Source organism: Cydia fagiglandana, chromosome 2 (genome assembly GCF_963556715.1).
Source record: "Cydia fagiglandana chromosome 2, ilCydFagi1.1, whole genome shotgun sequence".
Taxonomy (NCBI): domain Eukaryota; kingdom Metazoa; phylum Arthropoda; class Insecta; order Lepidoptera; family Tortricidae; genus Cydia; species Cydia fagiglandana.
Window position 1 is genome coordinate 21672820 of NC_085933.1, and position 18922 is coordinate 21691741.

General features: G+C 38.9%; 1 protein-coding gene and 1 non-coding gene across 2 annotated transcripts; both read right to left on the minus strand.

Moving 5' to 3' along the window:
• Positions 1–16046: 16046 nt before the first annotated feature.
• On the minus strand, positions 16047–18174 carry LOC134678746 (6-phosphogluconolactonase). The gene is made up of 4 exons (XM_063537443.1): positions 17971–18174; positions 17648–17848; positions 17010–17290; positions 16047–16251 (listed from the first exon to the last, which is right to left on the minus strand). Exons 1-4 carry the CDS (start codon positions 18086–18088, stop codon positions 16153–16155), a joined length of 699 nt encoding a protein of 232 aa, XP_063393513.1. The 5' UTR covers positions 18089–18174; the 3' UTR covers positions 16047–16152.
• Positions 18175–18522: 348 nt separating this feature from the next.
• Trnal-cag (transfer RNA leucine (anticodon CAG)) lies at positions 18523–18606 on the minus strand. The gene has a single exon. It is a non-coding gene; the product is annotated as a tRNA-Leu (tRNA).
• Positions 18607–18922: the final 316 nt, after the last annotated feature.

Genomic DNA, 18922 nt, shown 5'->3' on the forward strand with positions numbered 1-18922 from the left:
AGACTTTTACTCTGTCATTCCTAACTTTATAAGCTCTAACAGTATAAAGCCAACATCTTGGTCAAACAGTACGGCTTGGCCGTTTCGTTGGTGTCATACTCATATGGACAATCCCGTAATGACACTTTCAGAATTTGAAAGACCTTTGTTGCTACTTTGTACAACAAGTCCACTGAGGGAGTGTTTGTAAAAACGACATATCAGTTTATATAAACTACGATAATACAAGGTCATATAAGCAGGCATAATTTTAAAACATTTAACATTTAGGTTTTCAGAAAAGTTACGTACCTATTTCTAGCGACATCTATGTATGTAGGGCCTATATAAAATAAGCCAGGAAAGTTATGAAAGTGAATTAAAGTTCATGTTGCACTGATAAAATCATTTTAAACAAATATTCTAAATATAATTATTCTCAAATTTCAGGAGCTGATACAAGCAGCCAGAATGAGTCTCTGCTGAGTCGCCGGCGCCGGACGTGCGTCGCGCGCCTCGGGCGACTGGCGTCTTCGTGTGAGTCGCCAATTGCAGGGGAAGATACGAATAGTTAGGTATAAAAGCTACTTTAGTCAACCTCGCCTCAGTACTGTTTGTATTGACTGAAATACAAGTAGCATCAAATAGTGTAGATTTGTTCATACTGCAAAAAAGGTGTATTAGAATATTAAGTAACATAAAAAATCAAGAAAGTTGCAGACCGTACTTTAAAAAATTTAATATTTTAACTTTACCATCCCTTTACATCTTAGAAACATGCAAATTTGTACGAAAACATCCCGACCTATATAGGAAAACTAAAGACCGTCATACTAGTAACTTGAACTTAAGAAATCAAAATAAGATTGCCCTTCCTGCCAGTAATTTACAAATGAGTAATAAAAGTCCCTATAGCATATCTATAAGAATTTTCAACAATCTTCCTAAAGAAATAGCAGAAGAATTTAAATATGAGAAATTTGTAGGTCACTTAAAAACTTATTTAATAAGTAATTGTTTTTATTCTATACAAGAATTTTTCGATGATAATAAATACCATAAATAGGCATATGTATACTATAAACAATTTTTTTGCGACTACTATTTGTTGTGTATTCTGTAACTTGTATAATTGTTTTATGTGTTAGATAACATTGCAATACCCTTACAGGGTGTCATATTGTGGAACATTATTAGTTAAGAACATCTGTATAAACACCAATATGAAAGCAATAAACATATTATATTATTATTATTATTATGAGACGTTCGGACGTATCCGTGAAAATACGAAGGTAAAGGAAATTGCACTACATTTTTAGAACCTATTCACCTGTCAGTAAAATATTGAAAAGGAAAGTTCATGAGTTTTATTATTTTCTTTCCTCCAACAGCTTCACATGGAGCAAATGTAAACCTTTTATGTTAATAATATCAGTAATGTCAAGGTACAACGCTCTTTAGAGCATATTGCCATTCCTTTTACTCGAGTGGCCTGTGGGTTAACTATACGAAGCGAGCCTACGATGCATTAAAAGTGCAGTATAACAATGCATTCAGAATGCTGTTGGGCTTACCTCGTAGATGTAGTGCATCTGGCATGTTTTGCGAAGCTAGAAGTTTTCTGGCAATCATGCGCAAGAAAATAGTATCTCTGCTAGGTCGAGTTAGAAGCAGTCCCAAACATACATGTTCGAAAAGTAGAACTCCCTTAGTAGGCCAAGCAATAAGAAGTTATGGAGGGAAATGCTAGGAACACAATTTTTGACTACGTAACTTTGTTTGGACTAGTTAGGAGGTGAACATATCAAAAGTCCCCGGCTGTAGCCCCGGTGCTGGGGGGTAGACTAGTTATAGTCCAAACAAAGTTACGGAGTCAAAAACTGTGTTCCTAGCATTTCCCTCTACAACGTTTTTTGAGCATTCATTTCCTGACCTATAGATCGTGTTTCAATTTATCGCCTCTCGTTGGCAATTAAGGTGGTTCGCTTTCCATACAAAAAAAACAATTACATAAAGTACCTAATAGTGTGTAATTACTTAATATAACGCAATTGTTTTTTGTATGGAAAGCGAACCACCTTAACTATTCGCACAACGTTTTGTAGTTGCAGTAAGTACTTACATATGGCCGGTTAAATTTTCGAAATAGGTATGTATTTACGTACAGTGCTAATTGCCGCACATAGAATAATTAAAGTTTGATCAATCGGAATATGTTCCTAAGTCACTTATTACATTTCGAATTATAAGTCTGTATTTTACAGCTTGAGATGTGCATGACTGCATATGCACATCTAAAGCTGAAAAATGCTTTCATGAAATTATGGCTAAATTATGTTAATAGGGACAAATGTATCATTTTCAACCAAATGGGTTCTTATTATCTGTTGTCAATAAGGCGCTATTTCCATAAAGCTTCAATTTGAAATCAGCCTCGTCGACAACCGACAATGTTAACCTTTTGGTTGAAAACGTCACAAATTATGGCGATAGAGAATACAATGTTCTGTTGTCAGAGTGCAGCACTAGTAAAACCCGTAAACGAGTGAATTGCAAAAAAGTGTAGGTAACACAATGGAATATTCACAAAAATATGAAAGAATGTAACACAAAATGAAGAAAATGTATGTGTACACAAAGGACGCCAAAATCGACGCCGCAATATTTTTCACGACGTGTAGAATAAAAGTGGCGTCGAATTCAGGAATCCGCAAATACTATGGTAGCCGATAGCCAAGTAATTTATCAATAGAACAATGTTAAAACAGTAGTAGAAACGGTGAGCTTTGCAAACTTTTAGTAGATTGGTTTGGTTTTGGTAGATTTCTCGGTTTGGCATGCTTGATGCTCTTCACATCACCACAGACGGAGGTCGACAGTTCGAATCTGTCTTGTTCAACCAATTGATGGAGGCACATGCACGCATACGAAGTATACGAACCACATATTACACTACCATCCTGGAGCTAATTGGATTATTTGCATCTACTATTATAGTATATACCTATGCCTTATTTTTACGCCTAAGACCCTAAGCTTTTAACAAAAACCATTATTTCTTTTATACCTACGGGCGGTTTAGCTCCCGTACCTACCTCTATTATACCTAGCCACGTGCTAAAGCAACAATGTCCTTTAAATCCGTATCCCGTATCGTGATAGTATTAAGATTCAACTCGTCTACATCGAGGTGGTCGATCGTCCTAAATACATTACCAAAACATGTTAACTCGCATGAGCCGTTACATAGATCTGAACCTTAATACTATCATGATAATTATTGATTAATATTTTTAAATAATTTGTTAAGCATATTTACACTTGCAAATGTACACTTTAGACCAGTCAAATCTTACATAAAAATCTCCTAAAAAAACAATGCGTGATGTAGTTCTATATTTTTTTTTATATTGTTTGGAGTCCTTGGAGGAATGTGAAACTATGTTTTGCAAGCAAAAAAAAGTTGTGCTCCCTGCGTAATTTGCAAAAAACTGCAAAAATTTCGGAGTTTTTTCAGTTTTTGCTTTTTTATTAAAAAGCTTTGGGTTTTTGGTCAAAACTTTCTATGTAACGCTAAAAGAACATTAAATTTGGAACAATTTAAGCCCACGTATAGCGCCGCACGTTAAATAGTTCATGAGATATGGAACTTTAAAAAAAGGGTATTGTTTTCCTTAGAATGAAATTTTTAGTTTTTCCTATATTTCGGGACAAATATCGGCACAACCGCTCATGCTATCAGATATATTGCGATAAATAAAGTTGTAGCATATTTAATTACCTTTCATTTAAGTGCAAAAAAGGGTCAGTAAGTTCTACAGTTCTCTAGTTATCGTAAAAAAATGAAATTGCTATAATGAGGAAGGCAACTAATGTATTGTTTTAAGGCATTGTCAAAATCCATACAAAAGGCAGTAAAAAAAAAGGTAAGTAAAAAGAGATCGAGGTTTGCCAGATTTGTCTTTGACGTATGTCATTTTCTATGTATTTGTGTCGTCATTACAGAGGGCCTACCGCAAACCACGTTCGACGTGTTGCCTCCCTGTCACACTTACGTATGAATTTACAAGTGCCATAGAGAGGCAACACGTCGAACGTGGTTCGCGGTAGGGCCTTTGATTGGATTTTGTATGTAAGTGTGTGAGAAGTGCGACTGTGTGCACCTTCCCCCCGCGAAAAATGGCAGAATGATTTGTACGGTGAGATATCGCTTGGGCCCCTCCCTTCCGACGTGTCGGAAGCCGGTGTTGCTCGAAGGTGCGTCGGGTCGAAAAGTGCTCGAGTGGAGACCACGGACTAGCAAACGCAGCGTAGGACGTCCACCCACAAGATGGACGGACGACCTTGTTAAAGCCGCCGGAAGACGCTGGATGCGGGTGGCTTCCAACCGGTACGAATGGAGGTCCAAGGGGGAGGCCTATGTTCAGCAGTGGACGTCTTATAGCTGAGATGATGATTAATAGTGCTAGCGGTTGACCAAAATCAGCTGCAAAGGGTGTTAAAGGTATAAAAATCGGCACGATTCATCTTTAGGCCATTTGAATCAATTTGACCCGCAGCACCGAAAAAAAAAAAAACAAACGGAAAGGAGTTATGACGTCATCTTTTTTTTGTATGGAAAAAGAAAAAAAATTGTTCAGAAACCTATCGTGTGTGATATTAAATGAAAGGGCATTTTGAGCCGGTTCTAAAAATATATCACATTGTTATATTTCCGTCACTCCGCTCAAAATGCCCTTTCATTTGCAGCTGATTCCCGAATTTCACGGTGTACCGCTATTACTATAACTGACGTATCTTAAAATCGGGCAGAAACTCACAGGCGTATTCGGGAAACGTAATAGTTGCAAGATTAGAGACGAACTAGAGATTTTTGGGATCTACATTAGATTTGACTTGGATAACTTGTGGAAATCGTTCAAGAGGACGCCCATAATCGCGGAAACGTCAAATTTGACATATCTACCTTACAAATATCTTTAAATTATCCACATCGTAACTTCTTGATGTCTAATAGATATCTAATTAATTTTCCGAATCGTGCCGTTAGTTAAAATATAGCGCCAAGTTTCATACACGAAAGATCCTATAAAATCTTCTCCAATCTCCCTAGTCAATATTTATTTTATGCAACGTTTCCACGACATAAAACCTCTTTTTCTTCGTAACATCACTAGGGTAACGAGCATGCTCATTTGCGAATAATTAGCACTAACGATGCTCTATCGATCCGTTTCTCATTAGGTTTTTATAAAAGGTGTTCGGGAAAATAATGGAGCGTTATTTAACAGCGAATTTGTTACACAACATACAATTACTTGTTTTTTAAGCCTTAGTAAACATAATAGCAAATATATATGTAACTTCGTATAAGATGAATAAAGTCTAAGAAAAAAACGTGCCTCGGAAATCAAGAAAAAGTCATTCTCGGATAGATGGCGCACACACCTTTGGCCTATGCTCGGCTAGATGGCGTGATGACACCGTTTCATATTTAACAATTTTAACATATAGATATCAAAGAATGAACATGGGTCTAAATAATATAAATATAATAATTTTATTTACAAATTTATATACACTATTTTGATAATTTTTTATACGTGTTTATTTTGAGTTTTAGTCGTGTGTCGATAGATGGCAGTAAATTTACAGTGACTACAAAATTTACTATGACAGGACCCCTCTATACTATCTCTATTCTCTTTGATAATAGTAAATAAGGTTGACAGTAAAGTACCAGTAGGTAACAATAAAGCAACTTGTGTTTTTAATTAACTTCTCAAAATAAGTTGGCAACTCAATCTAATTATGTTTTATGCTTACCGACAGTTGCTGAAAGCTTATCTTGAAAGGTATCTAAACATTTTGATGAAGTTGAATAACTCTTAATAATATATCCTTTTTGTTCAAAGTCGTGCTATAATTTAGCGGCTATATATACTGAAGCGCAGATCGCAATTAATATAACTTAACTAGATTCTACGCGATTCTAGAATCAAGTATAGTTTTTAAAGAAACGTACAACGTTTTTTGTACTTTATAAATCCTTCTCTTTCTCTGAGCCGTCACACTTTTAATTAGACTGGGTTAAATTGCGAATTAGTATATAGTTCGTTGTATGAAAGCATTTAGATTCTCCGTCAGTCTACATAATTTCAGCTATTACTACAGTCGTCAAGTTTATATTACTTTTTATCGGTGATAACATAAACGTTGGTTAAAGCTGCACTAACAAGGAAGGGTACCCAACTGTCCGACTCCGATTTGATTTATTTTGATATACGTTATAGAGTAGTCTAAAATAAGTAACGGACACTTATTTTTTAAACCCTCTAATTTCTGTGAAAAACTTTTTTCAAAAAAATTGATAATTAAGAGGGTTTGGTCAATTTTCAGTACTTTGAAGGCCATTTTCTCCTAACAGGTTGAGTTTGGGCAGCTAAAAAAAAATACGTGTCCGTTATTTTAGACTACTCTATAACATATATCAAAATAAATCAAATCGGAGTCGGACAGTTGGGTATTTCCTTGTTAGACACGCCGCTGCTGTACGAAAATCAGTAAAGGCATTCGACACTAATCACAAATGTATTTACCCTAGATTTGCTTTTTCTGACCATTATCTTATCTTATTGTTTTCGGGGGCCCTTGCATATTATACACTTCGACCCCTAGGGATCTTTTGTGCAACTACCCCCTAGAAAAGATCCGTCAACTACTCAAGAGCTTTTCCCACCATATCCATGTGTCCGATGATGGAGTTCATGGGTAGCGTTTTAAAGTGCTTTGGTTCCAGATATCCTGCTCCAAAGTCCTTCATTCTTTGTCTGGGCACAGAATAAATAATAGTACTGCGGTACAGAAAGGAAACTTCCTACTATTCCTATTTATTTATTTAAAAAAAATATATGGCGCTATCCCTTTCGGCTATTTAGGGTTGTCAAAATTCAAGCCATTATCTTATCTGTGGTCGTGCATGCAAAGGGACGTCAAGTTGTGTCAACCCTAATAATTGCTCGGAGCAATGCTGAGCTGAGCGGAGCCGAGTTTGGCTGAAGTCAAGAGTTTCTCACCCCTGGTCTTGGATGGATGTTCTTACCATTAATGACATGGACATTAACTGAAGCCGCCTCAGCCATCGTCGGCACGCAGCTGTAGTTCCCGCTGTCGCCTGGTAACAGCTTCTCAATCGTCAGCCGAGACGTCAGCTGTTCTGTCCACTCTGTCTTCAACCGGACTCGCGGCTCTTCTATGATTTCGTTCGCTTCTACTTCCTTATACTCTATTATTTTTGATCCTGGAAATAAGCAAGGCATTAGCAGTGAAAGATTTAGTCTAGATAAGTGTGGGAATGCCGCCAACATGCCCAAGTCATTTTAGAAAATACTTCAGGGAAAAATTCCGTGTAATAATACTGTGTACAATAATAAAATACTGTGAGATTACCAATCTATATACTTTTTATCACATTTCCCTAACGACATGTACTTACAACAAAATTATAGCGATGAAAAGCCATTAAGGACAACAAGCCAAAACAATACATGGCTTTTCCGAGAATGCTGTCAACCACCTTCAATGGTTTTGTCCAACAAAAAGCCAAATCAGATTCCGAACGCAAAACAGTAATTCCGAATCACTCTATGAAAACTACTACTTCAACACGCAAACCAGCGTTTAACAATACTAGTAAAATATACATAGGAAACGCGCGAGTGGTTTTAGCTCTGATTTTTAGATTAAGTGGAGCTGATTGTAAAAACCGGCTGAGTTCGGAATGTCAAATTATGAGTCGTAATTTACGAGGGTCATTTGTTTACTTTGAGCCTACGCAATTTGGGTGGATTTATGTAGAGTTTGACTTTGCCTGGTTGGCGGCTGAAGGCTAACGATTGCGTAATTGGTACAGACGGATGGTTCATTATTGAGTTGAAGAGTAATAGTTGCAAAAATAACGGCGAGCGCTAGTTTGAGCGTAAAGTCAGATGAGCTGGTTGAAAAAGTGTCTAGTGTCAATAATTACGATCATAGAGAGATAAAAAAAAACCGGCCAAGTGCGAGTAGGACTCGCGTTTCTAGGGTTCCGTACATAAGTCCGACTCACGCTTGACTGCACATTTCTAATAGGTTTTCCTGTCATCTATAGGTAAAGAACTACATATTTCGAGTATTTTTTTCAAAATTTTAGACCCAGTAGTTTCGGAGATTAAGGGGGGGGGGATGGTAATTTTTTGGCTATTTTCTTAAATAACTTCGAACCTATGTATTTGAAAATTATAAAAAAAATATGTCCATCTTTGGGTCATTAATTTACACATGTGTACCAAATTTCAACTTAATTGGTCCAGTAGTATCCGAGAAAATAGGCTGTGACAGACGGACAGACAGACAGACGCACGAGTGATCCTATAAGGGTTCCGTTCTTTTCCTTTTGAGGTACGTAACCCTAAAAATGTTACAGTTAAGTATAGACAGATCGAAAAATCGTGTAGCAGTATAAAGTAAAAATAACAGATAGGAGTAAATCGTTCTGGAAATCCCATGGTAGTAGTTTCCGATAATCTTGAAGATTGCGAAAAGGATTTTCTAGCTACATATTTCTAGTAGGTACAAAATATACGTGACCTAGTTTAATAAAAAAAACCGGGCAAGTGCGAGTCGGACTCGCGCACGAAGGGTTCCGTACCATAATGCAAAAAAAAAAAAACAAAAAAAAAAGCAAAAAGAAACCTCCATGGACTCATTTACTTATGACTTTTTTTCAGTTAGCATTATTAAGTTAAGTTCAAGCTGCGAAGAAACCATATTTTCAATAAAGAAATTATTATTCTTTATAAATGTGGTCGGACTGCAAAAACTGCCCGGCTAAGGTGAGGCCGACTAAGCCATAAGTCAACAGGCTTATTTTAGCTATTATAATCCGTTTGTTTCATTCTATTTTTCGATGAGGTAAATTGTAGCTCTTACGTGGTACCACAAAATTGGTCGGACACATTAACCTGCCAACACAGGATTTGGCCGACCACTTTTTTTTTTACTGTCCTAAAAGGCAGCTATCGTACTATACAAGTCTGCAGCGGATTTGATAGCCCACGTAGTGAAAGTGTTATTTTAAACGTCAAACTTCTATGAAATTATGACGTTTAAATGACACTTGCACTGCGTGGGCTATCAAATCCGCTGCAGACTTTTTTTGGTCCGTCTCTATGAATTTTACACGCTTTGGAATGAAAATTGTCGAGTTACGAATTTTTTTCAAAAAAATGTATGGTGCAGAAACAAGAAATCATTATTAAGTACCTACTCAAGAACCGCAAAACAAACCGTAATATTCTCGCAGATGGTTATACTACGAATTATTTGTGATTTTTTGGCATATTACATATATCCGTCACGGGTGCAGCTTTTTAAAAAAAAACATTAATTGTTTCTATGGAAAAAGCACGAAAACCAAAGTCAACTGTTGTGAGATATTTTGATTTTTTGTACCGGCTAAATACATTTTGTTTGAAAAAAAATCATAACTAGTATTTTCGACTCAAATCGTCTGAAACTTACAACTTAGCATAAACATACTGGGCAAGACCCATTTCAGTCAAAAAAAATCTTAATATATATTATGTTGACTTTGGTTTTTGTGCTTTTCCCATAGAAACAATTAATGATTTTAAAAAAAGCCGCACCCGTGACGGATATAATAATATGTAGTATGCCAAAAAATCACAAATAATTCGTAGTATAACCACCTGCGAAGATATTACGGTTTGTTTTGTTTCTTGACTAAGTAATAATGATTTTTTGTTCCTGCTCCATACATTTTTTTGAAGTGAAAACTTCTTTAGCGGCGCTGAGCACTTTTTGAGGTGGGGAAAAAATGATAAACTCGATACAGCGTAACACATAACGCGTAACGACGACGACGACGGCTGACGTCATGTGTCACGCACAATGTTATTCACCAAAGAACTTTAGTCATAACCAGGTCATAACGTATCATAATCAGGTGAATTATTTAAAACTGGAACTTTTATATTATTTAAGCAATAAAGCTCAATGTTCTAATCTTGTACGGGCTGAAATACGAGAATCTCAGTTACATTCTAACTTTATTCAAATATAATTCAATAAAGCTGCATCTTGATAAAATCGCTAATAAAAGTGAAAACTCAGAATATCATGAGTCATGACCAAATATATTTAGATGCGAGGTCTGCAAGGTAACTTTACAATTTCTATTCGAATTTTAAACAATTAACGCTACAAATTTAAGCTCACTAGCCAGCAATTTCGGAACTAAAGTTTTTCAATAGTAAGGAGGATGGGTCAATTATACATAGGTAGTGCTGCAGACATTTTGGACTAGTCATTGAGTTTTCACTTCTGTCGGCACTCCAGGGGGCCGATTTTTGAAATTCGATCGTTCGATCGTTCGGAAATCGGTGGAAAACGGCGAAATGCTAATTTTTGAAATACTAGCGATAGAAATTGGGAATCGAGTGGTATTGACCACTCGTTTTCAATTCTATTAGTAGAATTTAAATGCCTAGTAGTAGAGATATTATTGAACGAAATTTAATACACGAAATCGAGTAGTCGAATTTAAAAAATCGGCCCCCAGGAGTGCACCCCGATTTTTTTTTTAATTCGTAACTCTCATTCCACAACTTTCATACCTAATCGTCTAAAATTCATAGGTTACTATAACAATGCCTAGCAAAACCGATTTCAATCAAGAAAACATAAAAATAACTTCGGTTTCTATGTCAATGACAGCCTAATTTCAGCCCACAGTGTGGCGTCAGTCCTCACAAATTGGTATTCAACCGTCCGCACCTCATTTTATCGGTAATATCGGTCAATATCGGCGGTTGAATTCGGCGAACCAAGTTGGTGTTTGCATCCGCACCTCCTGATTCGATTGGGCAATTTAATCAGATTGGCGAAAAATTTACTAGTCAGGATCTGGTCAGGATACGCCTTTAGCCCCCATTCCCACGGGCGCTTTTACAACGCGCGTTAAAAAAGCGTTTGAATGACACCAATAGATACATGTGTATTTATTAACACGACAGCGGTGGCGCTAAATTGACCGTAGTTATGCAGAAAACGACCAACTCAATTTTTTTATCAATGCAGAAAGAGACCAAAGCTACTGAGTTAGGGTGTAAGTCACTTTGACAAATATAAAAAGTTGGTCACTTTCTACAGAACTACGGTCTTTTATCACGCGTTGTTAGATTTTCGACTTACCTAAGCCTTGGTCATTAAATCGAATTTAGAGTGCGGACAGATTCAAGCGCTTTTTAACGCGCGTTGAAAAAGCTCTCGTGCGAATGGGGGCTTAGAGTCCGTCGTTGCGACCGGCTGTAACGACCGATTTGTAAAAATGCATCGTTAAGCCCGCTCCACACTCGTGCGCGAATCGCGGCGCGAAGCCGAGTCTGGAGTCGATTTCGCATATCAGCGAACTAGACTCCACACTCGCGTTCGCGGCTTCGCCCGCGATTCACGCGCATAGTCTGGAGGGCGCTTTACATTAGGTCCGTGTTCTATGTATAAGCCCCTTTAGCAATCACCGCTACCTGATTGGCTACTAGGCTAATCAAATTCAAATTTTTCAGTTATGACATTTATAATGGGACCAACTTCGTAATCACTTAAGCTTTTTTGGCCGTTTCATACATTTTGATCGAGTGGATGTCGACGTTTTCTATGGGAAGGCCAATATTTTTTTTGGGATTTCGGGGTTGGTCCGATAGAAAAAGTTGTTCAGTATGACCCAGTATGACGGGCGTAAGCCATAATGCTATGTTGGGGGCTGCAATAGTGTCCTGGCTGCTCCTTCGTCGGATGCTATTGCAGCTTGTACGAAAGGCTTTAGTATATAGAATAAGTTAGTTGTAAGAATGTATAAATTTGTAGTTTTTTATGGAGCGACATGTTCACCTCAGTGACAAGCTCTAAAAATAAATAGAAAAAAAAAAGTATGACGGGCGGCTATACTAATCTGTAGACACATATTATTAATCTGTGAGCTAGTTCAGCTAATATTTCACGTGCATCTGTTATTTGTGCACGCTTTTTGGAAATAATTATATCTCTGGCGTCAACAATCGGAATCTTTTTTTTGAGTTGAGGGATTGCGATGTTGAGGCTTGATTTTTGATCTGAAAGAAATTCAATCAAGATTAATTTTATCATGAGCAATCCAAGCTATAGTCCGTTTTTTTTAGCATTAGAAAGAACTTCGCAGAAGTAAGCTTCTGGTTCCAAATCCGGCACTTTCAGCGGTAATAATTTGAAGTAAATTATATGTATTGACCATGCTACATTAGATAATTCAATAATTATTAACAATTAAAGAGCCCGATAAAGACTGCACGCTTGCTTCTGTGGAGTTCTTTCTAATGCTAAAAAAAACGAACTATATTCAATAGCAATACACAACAGTATAAGCAAGTTACCTTTTATTTTAATTCCGTCGTATTTTGTATTGTATGATATCCTTTAAACTCTTGTCAATTAAAGGCATATCCAGATTAGTCAATTTTTCGCCAATCTGATTCAATTGCCCGATCGAATCAGGAGGTGCGGACGCAAATACCAATTTGGCTCACCGAATTCAACCACCGATAATGACCGATAATGACCGATATTACCGATAAAATGAGGTGCGGACGCAAGAATACCAATTTGTGAGGTTAGTATTTTTTTTTTTTATTATGAATGGGCTTACTCATGGCCACAGACTAGCCGAGGCGTAGACGTGGCCTACGATGGAGCTCGCTCGCCCAGAAGGTGCCTGTTCACTCTTGATTTTCGTTTTTTGTATTTTCGTTCTGGGGCATTTATTCAATTTCATCATCATCATCGTCATCTCAGCCATAAGACGTCCACTGCTGAACATAGGCCTCCCCCTTTTTTGGGGGGTGAATGCCATAATCGCCACGCTTGGCAGGCGGGTTGGCGATCGCAGTCGAGTACACCGAATTTGAGGGACGCTGCTGCCTGTCCACCGGTGGTCTTGGACGTGGTTTAAGGACATACCCGTTTATTCAATTAAGAGGGCTCTAATATCACCATAAATCTAAAATTGGAGATTGACACCAATTTCATTACTGATCAAATCGACCGATTCGATCAGTCCCGAAGGAATAAGGAAGTCTTCGTTAAATAATACAAAAAGAGAGTGTGTAACTCAGAAACTTAGGTCAGATCCAACGGTCTACTTCTGTTAAAAACTATTAATAAGAATTCTCTGTAAAGGCTTCGTCACACAGGCGCGTTTTCCGGGCGGCGCGTGAGCGGGGCGCGCCGCGTAACTAAAGCCCCTCATTCACACTCCTACCTTGTCGTCCGCCTCGCAGGATTACGGTGTAAGATATAGCTCACACACCATCCTACTTTGTAGTCCGCCTCACAGGACTACGGAGCAAGAAATAGCTTACACACGGTACTAAGGGCCTACCGCGAACCACGTTGGACGTGCTAGGCAGCACCCCTGCCCTGTCACACTTACGTACGAATTTACACGCGCGACGGAGGGGCAACACGTCGAACGTGGTTCGCGGTAGGCCCTCTGTTTTGCCGTCCATCACCAGTACTATGGCATCCTACTTGAGTTTGTAGGACGGCTCGTAGTCCGCAACCCCCATACACGATCCTACCCAACGAGGCGGATTACGAGGCGAACTACAAGGTAGTGTGAATGGGGGGCTTAACAGACTATCGCACCGCACCGTGACCTTGGAGTGTCGCACCCATAAGTGAGAGCGAGAAACGTATATCTCTTTTCTTTGTTAGTAGAAAAAGGCGGCAAATTGGAAAAATGTAGGCGCGAAGGGATATCGTCCCATAGAAAATTTTAATTTCACGCCTTTTTTTACTGACAAGATTTGCTTGACCACCTATAGCTACTTTACATATAAAACGCTCACGCCCCGCTCGCGCGCCACCCGTAAAACGCGCCTGTGTGACGAAGACTTAATTATAGTTCGTCAAACATATGTATCTCTGGTCAAACCAATTTGACAGTCAGTAAGCCCCCATTCGCACGACAGCTTTTTCAACGCGCGTTAAAAAAGCGCTTGAATCTGGTCGCACTCTAAATTCGACTTAACGACCAAAGCTTAAAGTCTAAAATCCAACAACACTGAATAAAAGCGTCACCGTTGTCGTGTGAATACATAAATGGTTATCCATTTGTGTCATTCAAACGCTTTTTTTAACGCGCGTTGAAAAAGCTGTCGTGCGAACGGGGCCTAAGAACCAGGAAAACTATACTCATTTAAAGTAGCTAACACACTATCGCACCGCACCGCGACCCTGGTGCGTCGCACTCATGAATGAGAGCGAGAAACAGATATCTTTTTCTCGCCCTCACTTACCGGTGCGAAGGGTCGCGGTGCGTGCAAATTGCAGGCACCTTTCTCTGTCATTCTATTCTAATTATAGCTGGTTTTGCAAATCTTATCAATAAAAAAAGGCGCGAAATTCAAATTTTCTATGGGAAGAGATCCCTACGCGCCTAAATTTTTCAAATTTGCAGCCTTTTTCTACTGACCAGATCTGCTTGACCAAGTATACATTTCATGGATCGAACAATTGTTTCCGTCTGGAAAGCCCCCTCCACACTCGTGCGCGAATTGCGGCGCGAAGCCGCGAACGCAAGTGTGGCGTCGATGTTCGCAGACAGCGAAATCGACTCCACACTCGCGTTCGCGGCTTCGCCCGCGATTCACGCGCATAGTCTGGAGCGGGCTGAAGAAAAATATATCTCTTTCTCGCTCTTACTTATGGGCGCGACGCACCAAGATCGCGGTGCGGTGCGATAATATGTTAAGTAGCTAACACACTACCGCACCGCACCAAGGTCATTGTGGGACGCACCCATAAGTAAAAGGGAGAAAGCGATATCTCTTTCTCCCTCTTACTTATGGGTGTGTCCCACAATGACCTTGGTGCGGTGCGATAGTGTGTTAGCTACTTTACCTTACCATTATCTGCTTATTTTTTGCGCATGGCAACATTACTGAATCGTAAACTTAAAAATCGTCGCCCCATCCCTAGAATATCACTCTATGTGTCAAATATTTATAGTCTGTGGTGTGGAGCGAAAAGTGGACGCCAATTATTGGGCTGTACATTCTTGGGTTGAGCAATCCCGGGTCGAACATTATCGGTACGGGCCAATAATATGCGACCAATATTCGGCGTCCACTAAATGGATTCGTATTATTGGGTCGTGTATTATTGGGTTGAGCGTTATCAGGGTGTACAAGCTCGGTCCGTGCCAATAATACGAAGCCACTCTTTGAACAGGGTAGTAGTGTACAACCCAATAATACGCATCCAAAAAAGTGGACGCCTATTATTGGGCTGTACATTATTTGGTCGTGTATTAACCGGACTCAGGGGTATAGACTACCTGTCCTTTTATTTAGAAAAAGACGTGTGTAGTCTATCTTGCCGGGAGATACTGCCGTGCCAAGCCAATCTGCTAGGCCTACATGAGCGTAACCTACGACTAATCCCTTCTGAGGAAGATCCCTGCTGTGGGATAATAGGAAATCGTCATAAGTATAGTGCTGCTATATGATGTTCAGCAAAGAATTATAAATAAGAAAACACATGACAAACTTATCAGTTTTATTTGAGAAACGATATTTAACAGGAATGTATAAAACCCTAGAAATATAACAACATTATCAAAAAGTTCACGAACACGTCCTTCCACCACAAGTAGTTTAACTACAATATCAAAGATCGAGACATTGAGGCGTTGCAATAAGGGCATAGGAGGTTTGGTCAAAGTATTTAATTTCTGTGCCACTTCGTACTTTGTCACAGTGACAATACTATGAAATCCCCAGCGGCTTTCTCATTTAGGGCCCCCCCCACATCTGGCGTCTTTCGAGCGTCGGCGTCGGTCCAGCGCTATGGAAAATGACGTCGCTGCGCAGTTGCGTCGACGCCGCGTCGACGTTGCGTCGACGTCGGCCATAGAATTGTAGACGCCGACGCTCGAAAGACGCCAGATGTGGGGGGGGGGGGCCTTATTGTCACTGTGACAAGGTACAAATTGGCACAGAAACCAAATTTCTGGACTGTGTACCCTAATGTCAATCTTATTGCAGGCATAAGTCTAATATTGGTCTGCAACTTTATTCATATGTGCGCGGCGGCGGCGTTGTCGACGATCCAGTACAGCGCACCTTGCGGCTTCACGCGAGCTGAAGGCAGGTCCTCCTTATCCTTTAGGATACGCTGAAACAGAATAAGTAACAATAAGTCAGTAAAAGTACAAGAATAATAATTGGTAACCTAGCGGCTTGCAACTGTAGTGGGTTCGAACACTGGCTGGTGTTAGAGTTAGTTTCTAGACACCTATGTAGGAAATATAGGATATATCGTTTGATACGCATGTACATAAACCAGTCACTTTTCTGTGAAAAGAAAAGCGAGGAGATCGGAAGAAACCCAATAATGCCTAGTCTCCCCTTTGAGTGCAAAGATTAGGTGGTACAGTTGTTAGTTGCTTCTGGCTTTCTCATGATGTAACTGGGAATATTATGCTAAGATGAGGAGAAATTTCAACTTATTTCACAGAACAAATAATAAATAGTACTACCGTACAGAAAGGACACTTCCTATCAACCCGAAGTGTGACAGCGATTCAGGGTTGAATCATGCTTTCCCTTTCTAATATATAGCACTTTCCCTTTCGGCTATTTAGGGTTGTCAAAATTCAAGTGATTATCTTATCTGTGGTCGTGCACGCACAAGGAAATCAAGTGGTGCCAACCCTAATAATTGCTCGGAGCAATGCTGAGCCGAGTTCGACCGAAGTCAGGAGTGTCTCTCCGCTGCCTATTTGACTAATATATGGAGGAAATTGTTTTATAAATACAAAATATTTATAAAGTAAATTGTATCCTCCTACAGATTCTATACATTTGTACACAACCAGTGATTAACAACAAAATAGACATGCTGATTAATAGAAACATTAAAATAAATCTTACCTTGACCATGTCTGCCTTCCCTGCCCCACTAATGGCAAAAATACAATTCCTTGCGGAGTTTATAACAGGGAATGTCAATGTGATCCTTGCTGGAGGTGGTTTTGGAGAGTCTGTGATGGCCGCTACCTTCAAGCTGGTTTCCTCCAGCAGTGGATGTCCCGGGAACAGGGAGCAAGTGTGGCCATCGGGACCCATGCCTAGGAGGAGCAAGTCAAATTTGAATTCTTCACTGTTGAAGGCTGATTTTAGTTTTTCTGTGTAGTCTTTTGCTGCTTCTTCAGCTGAAATATAAAACATTTATAATTATCTCGCTTGGTACACCCAATTAACACTTTCGCAACCGGGCAAAAAAACGGCGCACTACCCCAGAAACCAGTCGTCTATATCTGCATACAAAACAACCCGCTGGGCGGGTTGTCCGGCATCTGACCAAACATTACGAGTGCCTACCAGGTGGGTTCTCGGTAGTCAAAGTGATAAAGCCAAGCCAATTAAAGAATGTATACCAGTTTTAATGTGTTCATACAATAATGCAGCTCGCTGTACAATTAAATCAATCATTCATATGAAAAAGACTTTGAAAAATTAGAGCTTTACTTTTGCCACGTTTAAACAATTTAAATATCAAATAAACCTACCAGAGACACCCTGTTTCAATACAACAAATTGCTCCTCTTTTAATTCAGTCTTAGGTATAAGTTCCCTCTTGTAAACTCCGAATGTGGAGTCCTCGTTATCTTCTGGTACTACTCGCTCGTCGCAGAACGCCAGGGTCCATTTCGACCACACTGTGTTGACCTTCGGTAGCCCTTCACAGAGGAACTTTAGCACCGACCCACCTGCAAAAAATGAAATGCATTTAGCGAAACCTGGAACTTTAAATAACTCATTTTAACTCTTTCTATCCCACTTTCCAATTACAAATCCTTCTTTGGTATACAAAGTTTACTAATTAACTTACCTGATAACCCAATGTAAAACTTTCCCCGATTGTAAATAGCGTCGTTCGATATTTTCTCCACATACATACTTAGCTTACTGATCACCTCACTCTCATTTGCCACTTTTATGATCGTCATGATTTGTTATTTTGTGAAAAACTGGAAACTCGTGTGAACCGGGCAAATTATCTATCAAATATCAACTTGTTTTGTTGAAACTTGAAAGTGACATTTCGTAGGTTAAGGTCATTGACATTGATAAGAGTGTGGCCTGAACTCGCCGCCCAAAAGCCGCTTCGGCGCTTCGCTCCTATAATAGGTATCATACAATCGAATATAAGTTACGCTCTCACAAAAAGACAAGTTTAAATTACTTGAAACTTGGCATTAACATAATATTATAGGTAAGGCTTATTATATCTTTATTTGGAAAAATCCTGGATGACAGATACTTTTAAAGCGTTGTTTCTTCTGCTAATATTAATGCTGACTGTACGAATAAAATAGACCGAGTTGAAATTATACATAAATACAAAACATAATATACAAAAAACGGTACGATGCAAAAATTCTGTCAGAAGTGGGATTCGAACCCACGCCCACAGAAGTGGACTGCGACCTGAACGCAGCGCCTTAGACCGCTCGGCCATCCTGACGTTGAGAAAGTAGTTGAAATTATGAATCCAGTATTATAATCTCATTGTTATATTTAGTAACAGAAAACAGAACATTATAATTATATAATTATTATCGTTGATTAAATTGTATATTATTTTGAATATATTATCATAGTACTTAAAGATCAATTCGCCTTATTTGTTCGTTAAAATTATGCTTTATTTTTTTGACCAAAAAGATATATTGTTTTTGGATATACTTACCTAAAATGTAATAATTTGTTTTCTTCTTTTAGTTTTGTAAAGCTCTAAATTCCTAAAATCGTGCTGTGTTTATTTTTACGCCATCTATTAT